An 18,005-nucleotide genomic window follows, 5' to 3' on the forward strand; every position below is an offset into this window, starting at 1 on the left:
TAAAAACGGTTTATTCTGTCGACGACGTGTTTGGTTATTTTTAAACGGCTTATTATTAATTTAATGACGTAATGATTTTTTTTTGTTAAATTCATAAATTTTTTTTGTTAAAATCATAATGAATTTTAAAACCAAAACGTTTCATAATAAAGTTTAAAACAAAAACGTTCCAATAGAATCCATTGATCCATTAATGATGACATTATTTAGTGAGTTAAAAATAAAATAAAAAACAATGGAATCGCAGGTTCTCTCTCTCAAATGAAGATCCTGTCAGTTTAGCGTCTCCTAGGGTTCCAAAAGGCAATATCATCTGCAAATGTTAAACAAAGTCCGGAGATTCAAGCGCTATCGAGATTTGATAGGGTTCTTCTCCAACGATCCTTCTCTTGAATGTCGGTAACAATTTCGATAGCCTCCACCACTGTCACCGCCGGAGCTCCGCCGCGTTTCTCTCTACAGTTGCTTCCGCCAAGAAAACCATGGCGTCGACATCTTTTTCCGCATCTGGTGGCGAGCTCAATGCCGATAAAAGAAGTTGTAAACTTCGAGAAAGAGATTAAGAAGAGCAAGTTCATCGCCATCGCAGGTCCCATCTCCAACGGAATAGTCCGGTCTATCGTTCATCTCCCAGTTTCTTCTCCTCTTACATAAATGGTATTTTCGAATTTTTTACCAGGTATATCTGACCGAGTGCTTGACGGTGTGTCATTAGGTTCGTGATCCCTGCGCGTCGCACAATTGTTGGGCTTACAAGATAGGTATCATATGTACATTCATCAGTCCTATCTGGAATTAAAAAAATTGAATTTCGGATTTTGGGTATTTCTCTTGCTAATGAATGATGATGGGTCTTGTTTAGGTGGGCGATCACTATCGTTCTAGCGTCGATGGTGAGCCGTCAGGTACTGCATGAAAGCCGATTCACTCTACGATTGTGTCATCAGGATTAGAGAGAGTTATGGTTGTTGTCATTACGTTCGAGTGAATGTTCATTCTCATCGTTTCATAATATATATATGGATTTTTATGTGACTGAAAGTAGAAGCTGCTTGGGAATTGTGTTTCAGGTACTTTGGAGGCATTAAACTTGGCACTGGAGGTATTATGCATTCAGTTCGCCTTGGCAACTGCAAAAATGTTTTCATACAACCATTTCTTAACATATGGAGCAGTCTTAACATATGTAGCAGTGGCAGATCACCGGAAATATTGGTGAACGGAAAGAGACGCAGAGCTGCTTGCCGTGGAGAGCATGATGTGCTAAACGAGGTCTTTGCTGATACGTGTGACATTTTAGTTTCAATTTTTTTAGTGTATATATGAATATAAATGTCATATATTTATGTGTATGTGATATTGGTGTGAATGCAGGAGAAATTAAGCGAGTCGGGGAAGAGGCGAGTAGGAAAATAGAGGAGATGAGATTAGAGGGTAAAGAAGAGGCTGGAAAAGCTTAAGAAACCAAAGATTCCGTCGCAGAGAGGTAAAAAAAATTGAATGTATATAAAGCTATACATATATGTGTGTAGTAGTCTAATGATACATTTTAGGATTCATATAAAAGGTATAAAAGGAGGAGACGTGAGAAACAAAAAACTCTGTCTTCGCCGATACAATGCTCTGGCCATTCCGCCAGTGGCAGAAAGAGGAAGAAGAAGTGGTAATTCCTCGAGCTTGTCCGATCTGGACAGCAAGAATCATCAAGGTAGTTTTTTTTTGTAATGAATCAACAAGATAGTTTACTCGATGAAGATTCTAAAATGTCTTCTTCGTATAATCGTATACATGTAACGAACCAGAAAGCGGGCATTGTCCAGGGGACATAACTCCATGGACAAGGGAAGAGCTGCAGAGTTGGAGATGCCTTGTGTCTTTACCAAAGTGGAGGAGCCCAATGGGAGAAGGGTACAAGGGATTCTGTATAAGTATCTGAAAGGAAGATGAGGAAATGAGGATAATTTGCATATGCCATGGCAGTTTCCTTTCCCTTGCCGAGTTTGTGAAACACACCGATCGAGAAGAAGTAGATCATCCTCGACATATATATACATATATATATATGAATGTTTATATATATATATATATATATGTCTATATATGTATTTTTAATGAATAGATTTATACATTCATATATATATATGTCTATATATGTATTTTTAATGAATAGATTTATATATATTATATTTATATTTTTAAATTGGGGTTTTCTAAGAGATAATGATAATATGTTATTTTTAACACATAAAAATGAGATGTAATCGAATTCGTTAAATATTTAGCGTTATTATAATGAATGTAGGCTTAAACGTTATATCAAAATTCACGTAAATCTATACAAAATATAGATCTTATACCATTAAAAAATAATTAGCGAGTTGTTTTTAAGTGGGATCATTATCATATTACATCTAAGTTATTTATGTTAGTATTGTACTAATTGATATCGTATTTTGATTTTTTTGATTTTTTTTATTTCTGTGGACAATATAATGTCAATTAATAATATACCATTATTATTATTAGGGAAAATGGCATAAACCCACATGAATTTATTCAAATGTGTAAAATCAATACACTAATTTTCAATTTGACAATTAACCACATCTGAATTCAAATTTTCCCATAATACACCACCAAATCGTGAAAAATTTTGCAATTACCCACATATGGGGATTGAACGTGTCAGCTCATAATCCGAACGCTGACGTGGTCTAACACATCATAATGAACCGCCACATCATCAGATGCATAAAATGCCACATCAGAAATTCGGGTCACTTCATCCGGTTCTCTGATTCGAACCGGTTTGTGCTTAACCGGTTAAAAAAATGATTTAGGGATTTCGAACTCTCTTTTCTTCCTCTGTTGGTCGAACACTCTTCCGGTGAGACGACCGAGCTCCAACGTTGCTCCGGCGTTCTGACGTTTCCAACCGTTGCGAACGGAGATTCCTCCGCCGTAAACCTCATCAGCTCGAATCCCGTCTTGACTATCTACAATCCAGTACATGATTCGTTTCGTACCTGATACACGCCTTTATAGTCCTCCTGTTACGCAGGACGTTTGACGTAATCAAAGCACGCAACTCCTCATGTTGGATTCCGTAGATATCTCAGGTCTTAGGATCCAATCATGGAACCGTCATATGAGATTCAAGTCATGACGCTAGTCCATGTGACAATCTCATGCGGGTCATTCCAGTATTCCGTTCTCCAACGAATACCTATGACTGTGATCGTATCCAATACCTATGATCAATCCTATGATCATCTATCACACATCATACTAGTCTTATTATGTCGTTGTTCCCACAACGACACAAGACCAGGGAGTTTAGTATCATTCATAATGATACACGGATTTCATAACATATTAAAGCATGCATAATACGTAATGAATCAAACACTAATCCATAAAACTATAGAAAGTGTCAATACATCAAATGTATCATAATCATAGCTCATAAACAGTACATCATAGAGCACCAAACCAACAATATATATATATATATATATATGCATATTTATATATATATGTCTATATATGTATTTTTTAATGAACAAATTTATATATATTATATTTATATTTTTAAATTGGGGTTTTCTACGAAATAATGATAATATGTTGTTTTTAACACATAACAATGAGATGTAATCGAATTCGTTAAATATTTAGTGTTATTATAATGAATGTAGGCTTAAACGTCATATCAAAATTCACGTAAATCTATACAAAATATGGATCTTATACCATTAAAAAATAATTAGCATTGTACTAATTGATATTGCATTTTGATTTTTTGGATTTTTTTAATTTCTATGGACAATCTAACGTCAATTAATAATATACCATATTATTATGATCAATCATTGAGAAAATAAATAAGAAAGTTCATATACTTTTTTAAAATTCAAAGTTTGTTTATTTCTATAAAAAAAAGTTTTAGAAGTTAGTGAATTTTTTAGTTATTTTCGATAATGCATAACATGAGACTTAACCGATCGGAAAAAACTTTTGCCAAATGGATTTTACAAGTTGGAAACAAGATAATAGCTAAAAGAGATACTCAATCTTACGATTTCACTAGAGACGATACAATTATAATAGACAATGTATTTATGCTCCAAAGTACAAATGATCCTATGCAAGTTATTGCAAATGTTGCGTATCCAAAGTTTCAAGAATTATTTTTAGATCATGATTATCCTCTTTAACATTAAAAAAAATGCAAAAACAACTCTATGAATGGATTCTTTCTTTCAAAAATCTCAGGACAAATGACAAAGTATCTCAGCTCGGACAAAATTGAAATTGATAATACTCCAACAACTGATTGGCAATCATTATACCCCGTCGAATATCTAAATTCTCTTGAATTTTCTTGATTACCGAATTATCGGCTTCATTTGAATGTTGGAGCTACCTTGACGATGTTAAGAAATATCAACAAAAAAGAAGGACTCTGCAACGACACGAGGCTAATAATTACTCATTTAGAAAAATAGATTTTGGAGACAGAAATTCTGACAAGACAGAACAAGGGGAAAAAAACTTAATTCCAAGAATTATTTTAACACCAACAGATTCAAATCATCCGTTTATATTTCGAAGAAGACAATTTTCGATCAAACTATGCTACGCAATGATAATAAATAAAATTCAAAGACAGTCTTAAACAACAACAATATCGTAAAGGTTTTTATATGAGATGATCTCGCGCCAGAAACCCGTTCACAAATGGACAAGTTGAATGTCAGAAGAATTGTTATAGTCATTAATGGTATAAACTCAAAGATAATCGACGGTAAATATAAAAATCATATAAACCCATAGAATTTTGATATATTCATATTTAGAGTAATATCAATATTATTAAACTAATTTATAAATCATGTGTTTTACCTTGCTACATATCATTATCTACACGGATTTATATGGATGTACAACTCAATATTATCAAAAACTATCGTGAAAAAAATATAAATTTATCAATTATTAAAACAATATTTACTACAATATTTAATAATATCAATTTATTTATTTGTTATTATTTAACAACTAATTTGTATTTTTCAAATTGAAGAATAACAAAGATTGAGAATAAAGACATTAAAAGCAAATCTTTCACAAAACGAGTCGTTCAACACATATGTAATAATGATTTTATTACATAATAATTTTATAATCTAATAATACAATAATTATTAGATTCTTCCACTTCTACCCTTTTTCTAAAAAATATATATACACACTAATTTAACTTCATAATATATATAAAATTTTTATACATTGATATCAATAAATTTTTATATCCTAAAAAATAACAACTCGCGCATCGCGCGGATTTCACCTAGTCTATATATATTAATAAAGGAATTTAAAGAGATTTGGTGAAGACACCTCATCATCCTACATGTCATTTTGTTTAATTTTGATTGGTTATAAAAAAATTATGGTAAAATTTAATGAGAAACTTATACAATATGCAAATCTATATATATTAATAAAGGAGTTTAAAGAGATTTGGTGAAGCCACCTCATCATCTTACATGTCATTTTGTTTAATTTTGATTGGTTATGAAAAAATTATGGTAAAAGTTAATGAGAAACTTATACAATATGCAAATAATTAATCCAAAATGAAATTATAAGAATTAAATGAAATATGATGGATCTAAAATAAGATCCTAAGAAAATTAATAAATTATAATTACTTTTAATAGAATGTATTGTTATTTTAAATTAAATTTATTTATTTTAGAATAGTAATAGATAAATTAGAAAATACTATTATGAAGAATTTAAAATAAAATATCACTTTACTTAAAAACAAAAAATTCCATTAAGATTTTGGTCTTAGTTTTATAGATTAATATAGATGATGTAAATTTTACTTGAATATAATATCAATAGTAAATTGTAACATTTATCATAACTAATAACCTGTAGATTTATAATATCTAAGAATGATTATAAATTTTATTTAACTTTAAAAACTAGATAAAAAATAAATATAATTAAATGATAGACGTTATGGTCCTTTTCAGTTGTAATGTCGGTTAATGCTGATTTAAATAAATAATTTACGTTATGATGGATTAAAAAATAAGCAAACGGCTAATTTTAGTATTAGTAAAGATTTAATTATGTTATGGAGAATTGAAAAGGCAAGAATGATACAGTGACATATTTATGTGAGACCCGCAGGTGAATGTACGTCGTCCGATTCTGTTTCGATCGTTTGCGTTTTAGATTTTCTTCTTTGGATATTTTTGAATTTTTCCTAAATCTCATGCGCATCGGGTCGCGCATAAGCTGTGGACATAGCCCGGAAACCTCTGGCTATAGCTCTTCAATCACGGATCTCCGACGTGTTCGCCGTCGATATTCACATGGTGACGAAGATCGGGAAGAGGATAATCCTCGACGGTGGTGGGAAACAAGGTCTCCATCATCCACCACGTGAGCTCGGAAGAATCGCCTAGGCGGGCGGTGATCGGCACCCGAATATCGACGATGGAGTCTTGATCGTAGCCGGAGCAACCATCCTCGAGAACGTGAAGATCGGTATATATGTTGGAGCTACCTTGATGATGCTAAGAAATATCAACAAAAAAGAAGGACTCTGCAACGACACGAGGCTAATAATTACTCATTTAGAAAAATAGATTTTGGAGACAGAAATTCTGACAAGACAGAACAAGGGGAAAAAAACTTAATTCCAAGAATTATTTTAACACCAACAGATTCAAATCATCCGTTTATATTTCGAAGAAGACAATTTTCGATCAAACTATGCTACGCAATGATAATAAATAAAAGTCAAAGACAAAGTCTTAAACAAGTAGCCGTTTATTTGTCAAGACCAGTCTTTACACATGGACAGTTGTATATATGTTGCTCGCTTCCGTGCTACTTCTACATCATGAATACTACATCATGAATACAAATTCATGATCATATAGAGAACTCTTCTGATAAATAAAGTGTCACCAACATTGTCTACAAAGAAATCTTCAACGGACTACTACGAACATTGTCGTGTTATAGGAGTTTTGTTCATAATAGAAAGATCAAATTTATGAAACGCATCATCAACTTAGAAAATTGTTCAGCGCATATCATTAAAAGAGTATGTATGCTATATTTAAATTAAATTGCAATTTATATAATTTTGAAAATTTAAATTTTGATTTAATTTCTAACAACTTTTTTCTATAATTAAATCTTAAAAACAATAACAATATCGTAAAGGTTTTTATATGGAATGATCTCGCGCCAGAAACCCATTCACAAATGGACAAGCTGAATGTCAGAAGAATTGTTATAGTCATTAATGGTATAAATTCAAAGATAATCGACGGTAAATATAAATCATATAAAACCATAGAATTTTGATATATTCATATATAGAGTAATATCAATATTATTAAACTAATTTATAAATCATGTGTTTTGTCGTGCTACACATCATTATCTATACGGATTTATATGGATGCACAACTCAACATTATCAAAATCTATCGTGACAAAAATATAAATTTATCAATTATTAAAACAATATTTACTACAATATTTAAGAATATCAATTTATTTATTTGTTATTATTTAACAACTAATTTTTATTTTTCAAATTGAAGAATAACAAAGATTGAGAATAAAGATATTAAGAGCAAATCTTTCACAAAACGAGTCGTTCAACACATATGTAATAATGATTTTATTACATAATAATTTTATAATCTAAGAATACAATAATTATTAGATTCTTCCACTTCTACCCTTTTTCTAAAAAATATATATACACACTAATTTAACTTCATAATATATATAACATTTTTATACATTTATATCAATAAAATTTTATATCCTAAAAAAGAACAACCCGCACGATACTAGTAAATATTAATAATAATAAATAAACAAGTGCGTAAATGGGAAGTGAAGGTGGATGGATTCGGAAGGTTTTTTTACCAAACAATCTCTAATTTCTCTAGCGGTCGGGCGTTTCGGATTTCGAGTCAGAATTTTAACAGTTTAGTTCGAAAATAATTCATTTAATATTCTAACATCTGTACCAAATTAGTATCGTATATTAATCAGTTCAGTTTCGGTTTCGGTACGGTTCGGTTTCGATTTTTGTTAAAAAAATTTAGATTTTTTTTTAAAATTCTGTTTTGAGAAATTTTATAAAGTTCGATTCGATTCGTTTCTGAAAAATTCGGTTCTATACCGTTCAAAAATTTTAAACTATACGGTTCGAAAATTTTTGATTCGGTATGGCTCGGTTCTTTGGAACCGAATACAAACATCAACCCCTAAATTTCTCGATGAAATAGGAAGAGGGTCACGAAGCTCGTTCTTCGACGATTAGACGAAAAAAAAGGGAGAATTTAAGATAACCCCAAAAATGAAAGTTGTCACTGTCGGCCGATCGGCTCAAGCTGGTATAATTACCCAAAGACGAACACTTTGAAGTCTTAAATGCTTTCTCCCTTAAAATGAGAACTATTATAATGCTCGAGTTTTGGCCATGGCGGTGGCTAAGTCGTCAAAGGGCTCTGTTTTTAATGCAAGCGTGGGTATAAATCCAGACCCTTTTCCTGTATTTCTACAGGGAAAAAAATATGTTATGTTTTCGGTGGTGCACAGATGAAATAGATGCGACCAAGTGGGTTATTTGGATAAAAAACCCAATACAAACGTCAACCCCTAACTTTCTCGATGAAGTAGGAAGAGGGTCACGAAGCTCGTTCTTCGACGATTAGACGAAAAAAAAGGAAGAATTTAAGATAACCCCAAAAATGGAAGTTGTCACTGTCGGCCGATCGGCTCAAGCTGGTATAATTACCCAAAGACGAACACTTTGAAGTCTTAAATGCTTTCTCCCTTAAAATGAGAACTATTATAATGCTCGAGTTTTGGCCATGGCGGTGGCTAAGGGGTCAAAGGGCTCTGTTTTTAATGCAAGCGTGGGTATAAATCCAGACCCCTTTCCTGTATTTCTTTTTGCTTCTTCCTCTCCTCTTTCTCCCCGTGTTATATCTCTATTCTCTAAAAGGCGACCACTTTCGCTGTTTCTCTCTAATCTGTTGTTGCGGCTGAGAACTGACCCAGTTCCATAAAGATTGGTAAGAAATTGAGGAAAAAGATTTGAACTTGTTCAAAGAGGGGCACAGTATCTGTAATGGGTGCCTTTCTCTTGATGCTTCTAAGCTCCAATCTCTGCTAAAATCTGGTTAGGGTTTCTTAGGAGACCGTTTCTGAGTGTCTGTACGGAAATCATGGTGTCCGTTGACTGTTTATGCACCTTTTTGAACTTCATCTCAGTACTTGATAGTGCTTCTGGTCAATACGATCAAATCATGGATTTGATCTGATTCTTTTGATGGGGCCTTATGTCTCGGGTAACTTTTATTACTCATCTGATCAAGCTGGTAGTCATTCCTTTCTCGTTATTCACGGTTACATTTCATGTTCTTAAATGTTCCTCAGGTGCCATTTGATTTCACTCCCGTGAATGTGCTTTTGTTGCAAGCCTTAATGAGATATACAGTGTGCTGGTCTTGGAGGCTGAAGCTCTCATGTTAAGGTACGATTCGGTAGAGAAGCTAATTCAGGACTTGGCTGTTTTGGTAGCTGTTCAGAAGCTGGAGAGACATGGATCACATAGGTGACAAAGACAAGTTTGCGGTAGAGAAGAACAGTAGTGTTAATAATGTAAGCTGTGATTCGGTTAACAAGCCAGCAGACTGGCGAGTCTGTGTTTCTAATCCAGTGTCTTTGCCTACGGATTCATATCCTCCAGGGGATCCTATGTCTGTTGGTCCATCATCTTTTTCTCAATCTCAGATGATGAATTCATTTAGTAAAGCTCTATGGCATGATCCCTCCAGTGTACAGACCACAGGGTTTGGCAGTTTCAGTGTCCAGACTGATGCAGGTTCTTCGGGTGTATTGGGTGTTGCAGATGGCAATCTTGGCTCTTTCAGGAATAATGTTGATAGACCTCTTGAAACGGGTTGGAATCTTTCTAATCCGTTGCCTAATGGAGACATTCTTCTTCTGCCTAATGCAAATGGGTTCTTCCCCCATAGCATGGCTCAGATCCCAGCTGATTCGGGCTTCATTACTCGTGCTGCAAGGTTTTCGTGCTACGGTAGTGGGATTTTTGGTGAAATGTTGAACCAACCTCTTGGAGTTCCTGAACCAATTGGTTTGTATTCTCAAGTGTGTGGAACAATGCAACGGCTGCAGGATATGCCAGTGGGAACTGTAGCCAAACAAGCTCATGGAGGACAATGCTCGGGGAATGAACTAAATGTCGGTGAACTTCCAAAGGATGCTTCTACGGCAGTAAGAGATGGGTTCAAGAATGATGCAGGAACTGTGATCCATGTTGGAGCCAACGAAGAAGTTAAAGTAGATAAACCTGGATGCAGTCATATGTCTGATGAAACTCGATCCAGTGGTGGTAATGGTCGAAATGAACTGCAAGTTGGGGAATTGAAATCTGGGGAAACCCCTTCCAAGTGCTTTGATAGGAAGAAAAGGAAAATAAATAGCCAGGTAAAGGCTATAAAGCACTCTTTTCTTTCCTGAATTCTTTGTATTTTCCAATTATTACATAGATAATCTCTCTGTCGGTACGGTTATGAGCCTAACCAGTCAAGCAGAGCTCTGCAGTCAGGTGAAGAACCAGACAACAATGGTGAGAAAAAGGAAAATTATGAGCGAAATACCAATTTGTCTCCTAAGAAGACAAGTGGAGGGAAACAAGCTTCTGATCCTCCAAAGGAAGGATATATTCACATGAGGGCTCGAAGAGGCCAGGCCACAAACAGCCATAGTCTTGCAGAAAGAGTATGGTTCTACGTCTTAAAATATGATATGAGCAATCTCTTCAAACTTCTTTTTGTTTGTGGTGCACTCTTGAATCTTAATTAGGTGTTTTTTTTTTCATTTCTTCTCATTGCAGGTAAGGAGAGAAAAGATTAGTGAAAGGATGAAGTTCCTTCAAGACCTTGTGCCGGGTTGCAATAAGGTGAGGCTTCTAGATGATTATAGCTGTACGAGAAGAAAGCTATAGGCTCCATTTCTCGTATATAGTTGAAATGGATGTGTTGTGCAGGTCACAGGGAAGGCAGTTATGCTCGATGAAATCATTAACTATGTCCAGTCACTACAACGACAGGTCGAGGTATGTATATGCCTGTGGATATTTACCTATATCCAACTTTGTTCTCTCTTGTTTAATATTTGTGATTGATTCTTTATCAGTCTCATCTTATGAATTGTCCTTTTCCTCGTTTTTTTTTCAGTTCTTATCAATGAAACTCGCAACCGTAAATCCTCAGCTTGAGTTAAACCTCGATGGCCTCATGGCTAAAGAAGTAAGAAAGTTGAAACCCATCAGTTAGACTGACATATATTTTTATCTGATGAGCAGTTTGTATCATACAAAGCTCAAACTATGGTTTATATCCTATTGAGTGCAGGCCCTTCAGCTACGACCTGGTCCCTCATCTGCACCACCATTTCCCCAAAGCATCATGCCAATGGCTTATCCTCCTCTACCGCATCTTTCCCAACCTGGATTCATGGAACCGACTCTCTCTTGCATGAGAAATCCATCTGATGTCCTTAGGCAAACTGTCACTTCCCCATTGTCTCCCATGAATGAAGGAGGATTCAAGCGACCGGTATACTCCCTGGTTCCACCTCGTTTTTAGAACAAAGGGTTTCACTGTAGGATTACGTTTTTGCAAAGGACTTGTGCAAACATGGATTTATGTAATTTCCGGATGTCTTTTCTGGTTCATTACAGGTCCTGTTATGTTACAACATCTGATCTTCTATCTTGGTGTCACAGGAAACACAGGGATGGGAGTGTGATCTGCAGAATGTTGTTCACGTGTGCTATGGAACCGATGCTACACCTGAAAATCAAGAAGCAACTGGTAAAATCTAATCGTGTTTTTCTCCTTCTGTAGAGCTAGTCGATTACTTGCTGAAAATCTGTTTAGAAAGATTAAAGGAAGTATCTTTCAACTCACTATAACATTAAAAAATGATATTCTGTACAGGGTCTCTTCCACCTGCTGACATGAAGGTTGAGCAGTGACGTTTCGTCCCTCGTTATCGTTTGCCCCAAGTGGTAATTATATGTCGTTGGTTATACCAACACAAGCAGAGCAATTGAAATACTGCGTCGGCTTGTCTAAAACATCCAGATTCCAACCAGAATGTGGAAAATGGAAAAGGAAAGAAGATTGGATCTTGTTTCTGTAATCTGTACAGCTGGGGAAGACTCATCTGATTACCCTTCACTCTGGTTGATTCCAAGTGGGAGAAAGAGATAGAAGTGAAAGTCCTTTTTATAATGGAGAGGGAGATTTGGGGTGTTGGAAAGATCTGTGCTTTCACTATGTTCTTGTTTTGTGTATAGATAGGTGGATATAGAAGTGAAAATATTTGATGTAATTTCTCTATGATCAACATGAACATGATTTACCTTAGGTTTTTATAGAAGAGGAGATGCCCTTTATTCACAGATCCAATTGTTTGGAGCACCTTACTAATTGCATACATTTTCAGGAATAATGTTGATAGACCTCTTGAAACGGGTTGGAATCTTTCTAATCCGTTGCCTAATGGAGACATTCTTCTTCTGCCTAATGCAAATGGGTTCTTCCCCCATAGCATGGCTCAGATCCCAGCTGATTCGGGCTTCATTACTCGTGCTGCAAGGTTTTCGTGCTACGGTAGTGGGATTTTTGGTGAAATGTTGAACCAACCTCTTGGAGTTCCTGAACCAATTGGTTTGTATTCTCAAGTGTGTGGAACAATGCAACGGCTGCAGGATATGCCAGTGGGAACTGTAGCCAAACAAGCTCATGGAGGACAATGCTCGGGGAATGAACTAAATGTCGGTGAACTTCCAAAGGATGCTTCTACGGCAGTAAGAGATGGGTTCAAGAATGATGCAGGAACTGTGATCCATGTTGGAGCCAACGAAGAAGTTAAAGTAGATAAACCTGGATGCAGTCATATGTCTGATGAAACTCGATCCAGTGGTGGTAATGGTCGAAATGAACTGCAAGTTGGGGAATTGAAATCTGGGGAAACCCCTTCCAAGTGCTTTGATAGGAAGAAAAGGAAAATAAATAGCCAGGTAAAGGCTATAAAGCACTCTTTTCTTTCCTGAATTCTTTGTATTTTCCAATTATTACATAGATAATCTCTCTGTCGGTACGGTTATGAGCCTAACCAGTCAAGCAGAGCTCTGCAGTCAGGTGAAGAACCAGACAACAATGGTGAGAAAAAGGAAAATTATGAGCGAAATACCAATTTGTCTCCTAAGAAGACAAGTGGAGGGAAACAAGCTTCTGATCCTCCAAAGGAAGGATATATTCACATGAGGGCTCGAAGAGGCCAGGCCACAAACAGCCATAGTCTTGCAGAAAGAGTATGGTTCTACGTCTTAAAATATGATATGAGCAATCTCTTCAAACTTCTTTTTGTTTGTGGTGCACTCTTGAATCTTAATTAGGTGTTTTTTTTTTCATTTCTTCTCATTGCAGGTAAGGAGAGAAAAGATTAGTGAAAGGATGAAGTTCCTTCAAGACCTTGTGCCGGGTTGCAATAAGGTGAGGCTTCTAGATGATTATAGCTGTACGAGAAGAAAGCTATAGGCTCCATTTCTCGTATATAGTTGAAATGGATGTGTTGTGCAGGTCACAGGGAAGGCAGTTATGCTCGATGAAATCATTAACTATGTCCAGTCACTACAACGACAGGTCGAGGTATGTATATGCCTGTGGATATTTACCTATATCCAACTTTGTTCTCTCTTGTTTAATATTTGTGATTGATTCTTTATCAGTCTCATCTTATGAATTGTCCTTTTCCTCGTTTTTTTTTCAGTTCTTATCAATGAAACTCGCAACCGTAAATCCTCAGCTTGAGTTAAACCTCGATGGCCTCATGGCTAAAGAAGTAAGAAAGTTGAAACCCATCAGTTAGACTGACATATATTTTTATCTGATGAGCAGTTTGTATCATACAAAGCTCAAACTATGGTTTATATCCTATTGAGTGCAGGCCCTTCAGCTACGACCTGGTCCCTCATCTGCACCACCATTTCCCCAAAGCATCATGCCAATGGCTTATCCTCCTCTACCGCATCTTTCCCAACCTGGATTCATGGAACCGACTCTCTCTTGCATGAGAAATCCATCTGATGTCCTTAGGCAAACTGTCACTTCCCCATTGTCTCCCATGAATGAAGGAGGATTCAAGCGACCGGTATACTCCCTGGTTCCACCTCGTTTTTAGAACAAAGGGTTTCACTGTAGGATTACGTTTTTGCAAAGGACTTGTGCAAACATGGATTTATGTAATTTCCGGATGTCTTTTCTGGTTCATTACAGGTCCTGTTATGTTACAACATCTGATCTTCTATCTTGGTGTCACAGGAAACACAGGGATGGGAGTGTGATCTGCAGAATGTTGTTCACGTGTGCTATGGAACCGATGCTACACCTGAAAATCAAGAAGCAACTGGTAAAATCTAATCGTGTTTTTCTCCTTCTGTAGAGCTAGTCGATTACTTGCTGAAAATCTGTTTAGAAAGATTAAAGGAAGTATCTTTCAACTCACTATAACATTAAAAAATGATATTCTGTACAGGGTCTCTTCCACCTGCTGACATGAAGGTTGAGCAGTGACGTTTCGTCCCTCGTTATCGTTTGCCCCAAGTGGTAATTATATGTCGTTGGTTATACCAACACAAGCAGAGCAATTGAAATACTGCGTCGGCTTGTCTAAAACATCCAGATTCCAACCAGAATGTGGAAAATGGAAAAGGAAAGAAGATTGGATCTTGTTTCTGTAATCTGTACAGCTGGGGAAGACTCATCTGATTACCCTTCACTCTGGTTGATTCCAAGTGGGAGAAAGAGATAGAAGTGAAAGTCCTTTTTATAATGGAGAGGGAGATTTGGGGTGTTGGAAAGATCTGTGCTTTCACTATGTTCTTGTTTTGTGTATAGATAGGTGGATATAGAAGTGAAAATATTTGATGTAATTTCTCTATGATCAACATGAACATGATTTACCTTAGGTTTTTATAGAAGAGGAGATGCCCTTTATTCACAGATCCAATTGTTTGGAGCACCTTACTAATTGCATACATTTTCAGGAATAATGTTGATAGACCTCTTGAAACGGGTTGGAATCTTTCTAATCCGTTGCCTAATGGAGACATTCTTCTTCTGCCTAATGCAAATGGGTTCTTCCCCCATAGCATGGCTCAGATCCCAGCTGATTCGGGCTTCATTACTCGTGCTGCAAGGTTTTCGTGCTACGGTAGTGGGATTTTTGGTGAAATGTTGAACCAACCTCTTGGAGTTCCTGAACCAATTGGTTTGTATTCTCAAGTGTGTGGAACAATGCAACGGCTGCAGGATATGCCAGTGGGAACTGTAGCCAAACAAGCTCATGGAGGACAATGCTCGGGGAATGAACTAAATGTCGGTGAACTTCCAAAGGATGCTTCTACGGCAGTAAGAGATGGGTTCAAGAATGATGCAGGAACTGTGATCCATGTTGGAGCCAACGAAGAAGTTAAAGTAGATAAACCTGGATGCAGTCATATGTCTGATGAAACTCGATCCAGTGGTGGTAATGGTCGAAATGAACTGCAAGTTGGGGAATTGAAATCTGGGGAAACCCCTTCCAAGTGCTTTGATAGGAAGAAAAGGAAAATAAATAGCCAGGTAAAGGCTATAAAGCACTCTTTTCTTTCCTGAATTCTTTGTATTTTCCAATTATTACATAGATAATCTCTCTGTCGGTACGGTTATGAGCCTAACCAGTCAAGCAGAGCTCTGCAGTCAGGTGAAGAACCAGACAACAATGGTGAGAAAAAGGAAAATTATGAGCGAAATACCAATTTGTCTCCTAAGAAGACAAGTGGAGGGAAACAAGCTTCTGATCCTCCAAAGGAAGGATATATTCACATGAGGGCTCGAAGAGGCCAGGCCACAAACAGCCATAGTCTTGCAGAAAGAGTATGGTTCTACGTCTTAAAATATGATATGAGCAATCTCTTCAAACTTCTTTTTGTTTGTGGTGCACTCTTGAATCTTAATTAGGTGTTTTTTTTTTCATTTCTTCTCATTGCAGGTAAGGAGAGAAAAGATTAGTGAAAGGATGAAGTTCCTTCAAGACCTTGTGCCGGGTTGCAATAAGGTGAGGCTTCTAGATGATTATAGCTGTACGAGAAGAAAGCTATAGGCTCCATTTCTCGTATATAGTTGAAATGGATGTGTTGTGCAGGTCACAGGGAAGGCAGTTATGCTCGATGAAATCATTAACTATGTCCAGTCACTACAACGACAGGTCGAGGTATGTATATGCCTGTGGATATTTACCTATATCCAACTTTGTTCTCTCTTGTTTAATATTTGTGATTGATTCTTTATCAGTCTCATCTTATGAATTGTCCTTTTCCTCGTTTTTTTTTCAGTTCTTATCAATGAAACTCGCAACCGTAAATCCTCAGCTTGAGTTAAACCTCGATGGCCTCATGGCTAAAGAAGTAAGAAAGTTGAAACCCATCAGTTAGACTGACATATATTTTTATCTGATGAGCAGTTTGTATCATACAAAGCTCAAACTATGGTTTATATCCTATTGAGTGCAGGCCCTTCAGCTACGACCTGGTCCCTCATCTGCACCACCATTTCCCCAAAGCATCATGCCAATGGCTTATCCTCCTCTACCGCATCTTTCCCAACCTGGATTCATGGAACCGACTCTCTCTTGCATGAGAAATCCATCTGATGTCCTTAGGCAAACTGTCACTTCCCCATTGTCTCCCATGAATGAAGGAGGATTCAAGCGACCGGTATACTCCCTGGTTCCACCTCGTTTTTAGAACAAAGGGTTTCACTGTAGGATTACGTTTTTGCAAAGGACTTGTGCAAACATGGATTTATGTAATTTCCGGATGTCTTTTCTGGTTCATTACAGGTCCTGTTATGTTACAACATCTGATCTTCTATCTTGGTGTCACAGGAAACACAGGGATGGGAGTGTGATCTGCAGAATGTTGTTCACGTGTGCTATGGAACCGATGCTACACCTGAAAATCAAGAAGCAACTGGTAAAATCTAATCGTGTTTTTCTCCTTCTGTAGAGCTAGTCGATTACTTGCTGAAAATCTGTTTAGAAAGATTAAAGGAAGTATCTTTCAACTCACTATAACATTAAAAAATGATATTCTGTACAGGGTCTCTTCCACCTGCTGACATGAAGGTTGAGCATTCCGATCCGACGATCAAATCCCCCAGAAAAACAAATTACCAGAGATTCTCCGGGAAGAAGGGACTCAATTTCCGGGATTTTCCCGAGAAAGTGATATCAACAGAACAATTCAAACGCACAAGTCGGTGAAAACAATTACAAAAAAAAAAACAAATCAGAAACGAAGAACCAAAAAAACATCAATCTGAAACCAGAGTTGGGTGGGAAGAGAGAAGAAAGAGAGAAAGGCGCGGGTGAAGTTAATAGTCGCCGATAGCAAACCCTGCGTAAAACCTCGTGGTTTTTTAGATCTAGATTTGTACATATATGTTAGTATATGAAACCAATCGCCAAATCAGAGTGGCGCAGCGGAAGCGTGGTGGGCCCATAACCCACAGGTCCCTGGATCGAAACCAGGCTCTGATATGGAGTGGCTTCCCACACTTTTTTCTTATTTTTTTGTAATAATCTGTATTTGGCCTAAAGAAGCCACTAGGCTCACATAACATATTCGGCCCATACATTCACTTCACGTGATCATATTCCATACCATCACGTGTACCTCACGTGTCCACCTTCTTCGGTTTTGTTAACTGTACATTTCTTTCCCAGGGTTAATCTCACCATATCGCTTCTTCCACGTGTCTAACTTTATATTGGCTTCAAAATGTGAGCTCACATATTCGGCCCAT

General features: G+C 36.6%; 3 protein-coding genes, 1 long non-coding RNA gene and 1 other non-coding gene across 10 annotated transcripts; all 5 read left to right on the plus strand.

Annotated features, from left to right (window-relative positions):
- The first annotated feature begins 262 nt into the window (after window positions 1–262).
- Window positions 263–2,036, plus strand: LOC104822887. 4 transcript variants are annotated; one of them, XR_773273.2, is made up of 8 exons: window positions 263–589; window positions 680–761; window positions 863–905; window positions 1,071–1,102; window positions 1,191–1,272; window positions 1,375–1,486; window positions 1,568–1,708; window positions 1,803–2,036. It is a non-coding gene; the product is annotated as an uncharacterized LOC104822887 (long non-coding RNA). The 4 variants fall into 4 exon arrangements; XR_773274.2 differs by having other exon boundaries at window positions 1,194–1,272; window positions 1,554–1,708; XR_773271.2 differs by having other exon boundaries at window positions 1,194–1,272.
- A 6,950-nt stretch (window positions 2,037–8,986) lies between these two features.
- LOC104822889 (transcription factor bHLH49-like) lies at window positions 8,987–12,556 on the plus strand. 2 transcript variants are annotated; one of them, XM_010554242.1, is made up of 9 exons: window positions 8,987–9,134; window positions 9,499–10,572; window positions 10,654–10,866; window positions 10,982–11,047; window positions 11,135–11,203; window positions 11,325–11,396; window positions 11,502–11,705; window positions 11,876–11,963; window positions 12,090–12,556. In XM_010554242.1, the coding sequence occupies exons 2-9, from the start codon at window positions 9,664–9,666 to the stop codon at window positions 12,125–12,127; spliced, it is 1,659 nt and encodes a 552-aa protein (XP_010552544.1). In that variant the 5' UTR covers window positions 8,987–9,134; window positions 9,499–9,663; the 3' UTR covers window positions 12,128–12,556. The 2 variants fall into 2 exon arrangements, with proteins under 2 accessions (XP_010552544.1, XP_010552546.1); XM_010554244.1 differs by having other exon boundaries at window positions 10,690–10,866.
- A 51-nt stretch (window positions 12,557–12,607) lies between these two features.
- On the plus strand, window positions 12,608–15,161 carry LOC104822888 (transcription factor bHLH49-like). 2 transcript variants are annotated; one of them, XM_010554240.2, is made up of 8 exons: window positions 12,608–13,177; window positions 13,259–13,471; window positions 13,587–13,652; window positions 13,740–13,808; window positions 13,930–14,001; window positions 14,107–14,310; window positions 14,481–14,568; window positions 14,695–15,161. In XM_010554240.2, the coding sequence occupies exons 1-8, from the start codon at window positions 12,707–12,709 to the stop codon at window positions 14,730–14,732; spliced, it is 1,221 nt and encodes a 406-aa protein (XP_010552542.1). In that variant the 5' UTR covers window positions 12,608–12,706; the 3' UTR covers window positions 14,733–15,161. The 2 variants fall into 2 exon arrangements, with proteins under 2 accessions (XP_010552542.1, XP_010552543.1); XM_010554241.2 differs by having other exon boundaries at window positions 13,295–13,471.
- LOC104823065 (transcription factor bHLH49-like) lies at window positions 14,863–17,463 on the plus strand. Its single transcript, XM_010554493.1, has 9 exons — window positions 14,863–14,942; window positions 15,206–15,782; window positions 15,864–16,076; window positions 16,192–16,257; window positions 16,345–16,413; window positions 16,535–16,606; window positions 16,712–16,915; window positions 17,086–17,173; window positions 17,300–17,463. The coding sequence occupies exons 1-9, from the start codon at window positions 14,863–14,865 to the stop codon at window positions 17,461–17,463; spliced, it is 1,533 nt and encodes a 510-aa protein (XP_010552795.1).
- Window positions 17,464–17,667: 204 nt separating this feature from the next.
- TRNAM-CAU lies at window positions 17,668–17,739 on the plus strand. The gene has a single exon. It is a non-coding gene; the product is annotated as a tRNA-Met (tRNA).
- Window positions 17,740–18,005: the final 266 nt, after the last annotated feature.

The sequence above is a fragment of the Tarenaya hassleriana genome, unplaced genomic scaffold (genome assembly GCF_000463585.1).
Source record: "Tarenaya hassleriana unplaced genomic scaffold, ASM46358v1 Cleome39, whole genome shotgun sequence".
Classification (NCBI taxonomy): Eukaryota; Viridiplantae; Streptophyta; class Magnoliopsida; order Brassicales; family Cleomaceae; genus Tarenaya; species Tarenaya hassleriana.

Coding starts and splice junctions, on each gene's coding strand:
- LOC104822889 (XM_010554242.1), top strand. CDS start 9,664: ATGGATCACATAGGTGACAAAGACAAGTTTGCGGTAGAGAAGAACAGT. Junction 10,573..10,653: donor AAAGGAAAATAAATAGCCAG/GTAAAGGCTATA, acceptor CTCTGTCGGTAC/GGTTATGAGCCTAACCAGTC. Junction 10,867..10,981: donor GCCATAGTCTTGCAGAAAGA/GTATGGTTCTAC, acceptor TTCTCATTGCAG/GTAAGGAGAGAAAAGATTAG.
- LOC104822888 (XM_010554240.2), top strand. CDS start 12,707: ATGGCTCAGATCCCAGCTGATTCGGGCTTCATTACTCGTGCTGCAAGG. Junction 13,809..13,929: donor CACTACAACGACAGGTCGAG/GTATGTATATGC, acceptor TTTTTTTTTCAG/TTCTTATCAATGAAACTCGC. Junction 14,002..14,106: donor ATGGCCTCATGGCTAAAGAA/GTAAGAAAGTTG, acceptor TATTGAGTGCAG/GCCCTTCAGCTACGACCTGG.
- LOC104823065 (XM_010554493.1), top strand. CDS start 14,863: ATGGAAAAGGAAAGAAGATTGGATCTTGTTTCTGTAATCTGTACAGCT. Junction 15,783..15,863: donor AAAGGAAAATAAATAGCCAG/GTAAAGGCTATA, acceptor CTCTGTCGGTAC/GGTTATGAGCCTAACCAGTC. Junction 16,077..16,191: donor GCCATAGTCTTGCAGAAAGA/GTATGGTTCTAC, acceptor TTCTCATTGCAG/GTAAGGAGAGAAAAGATTAG.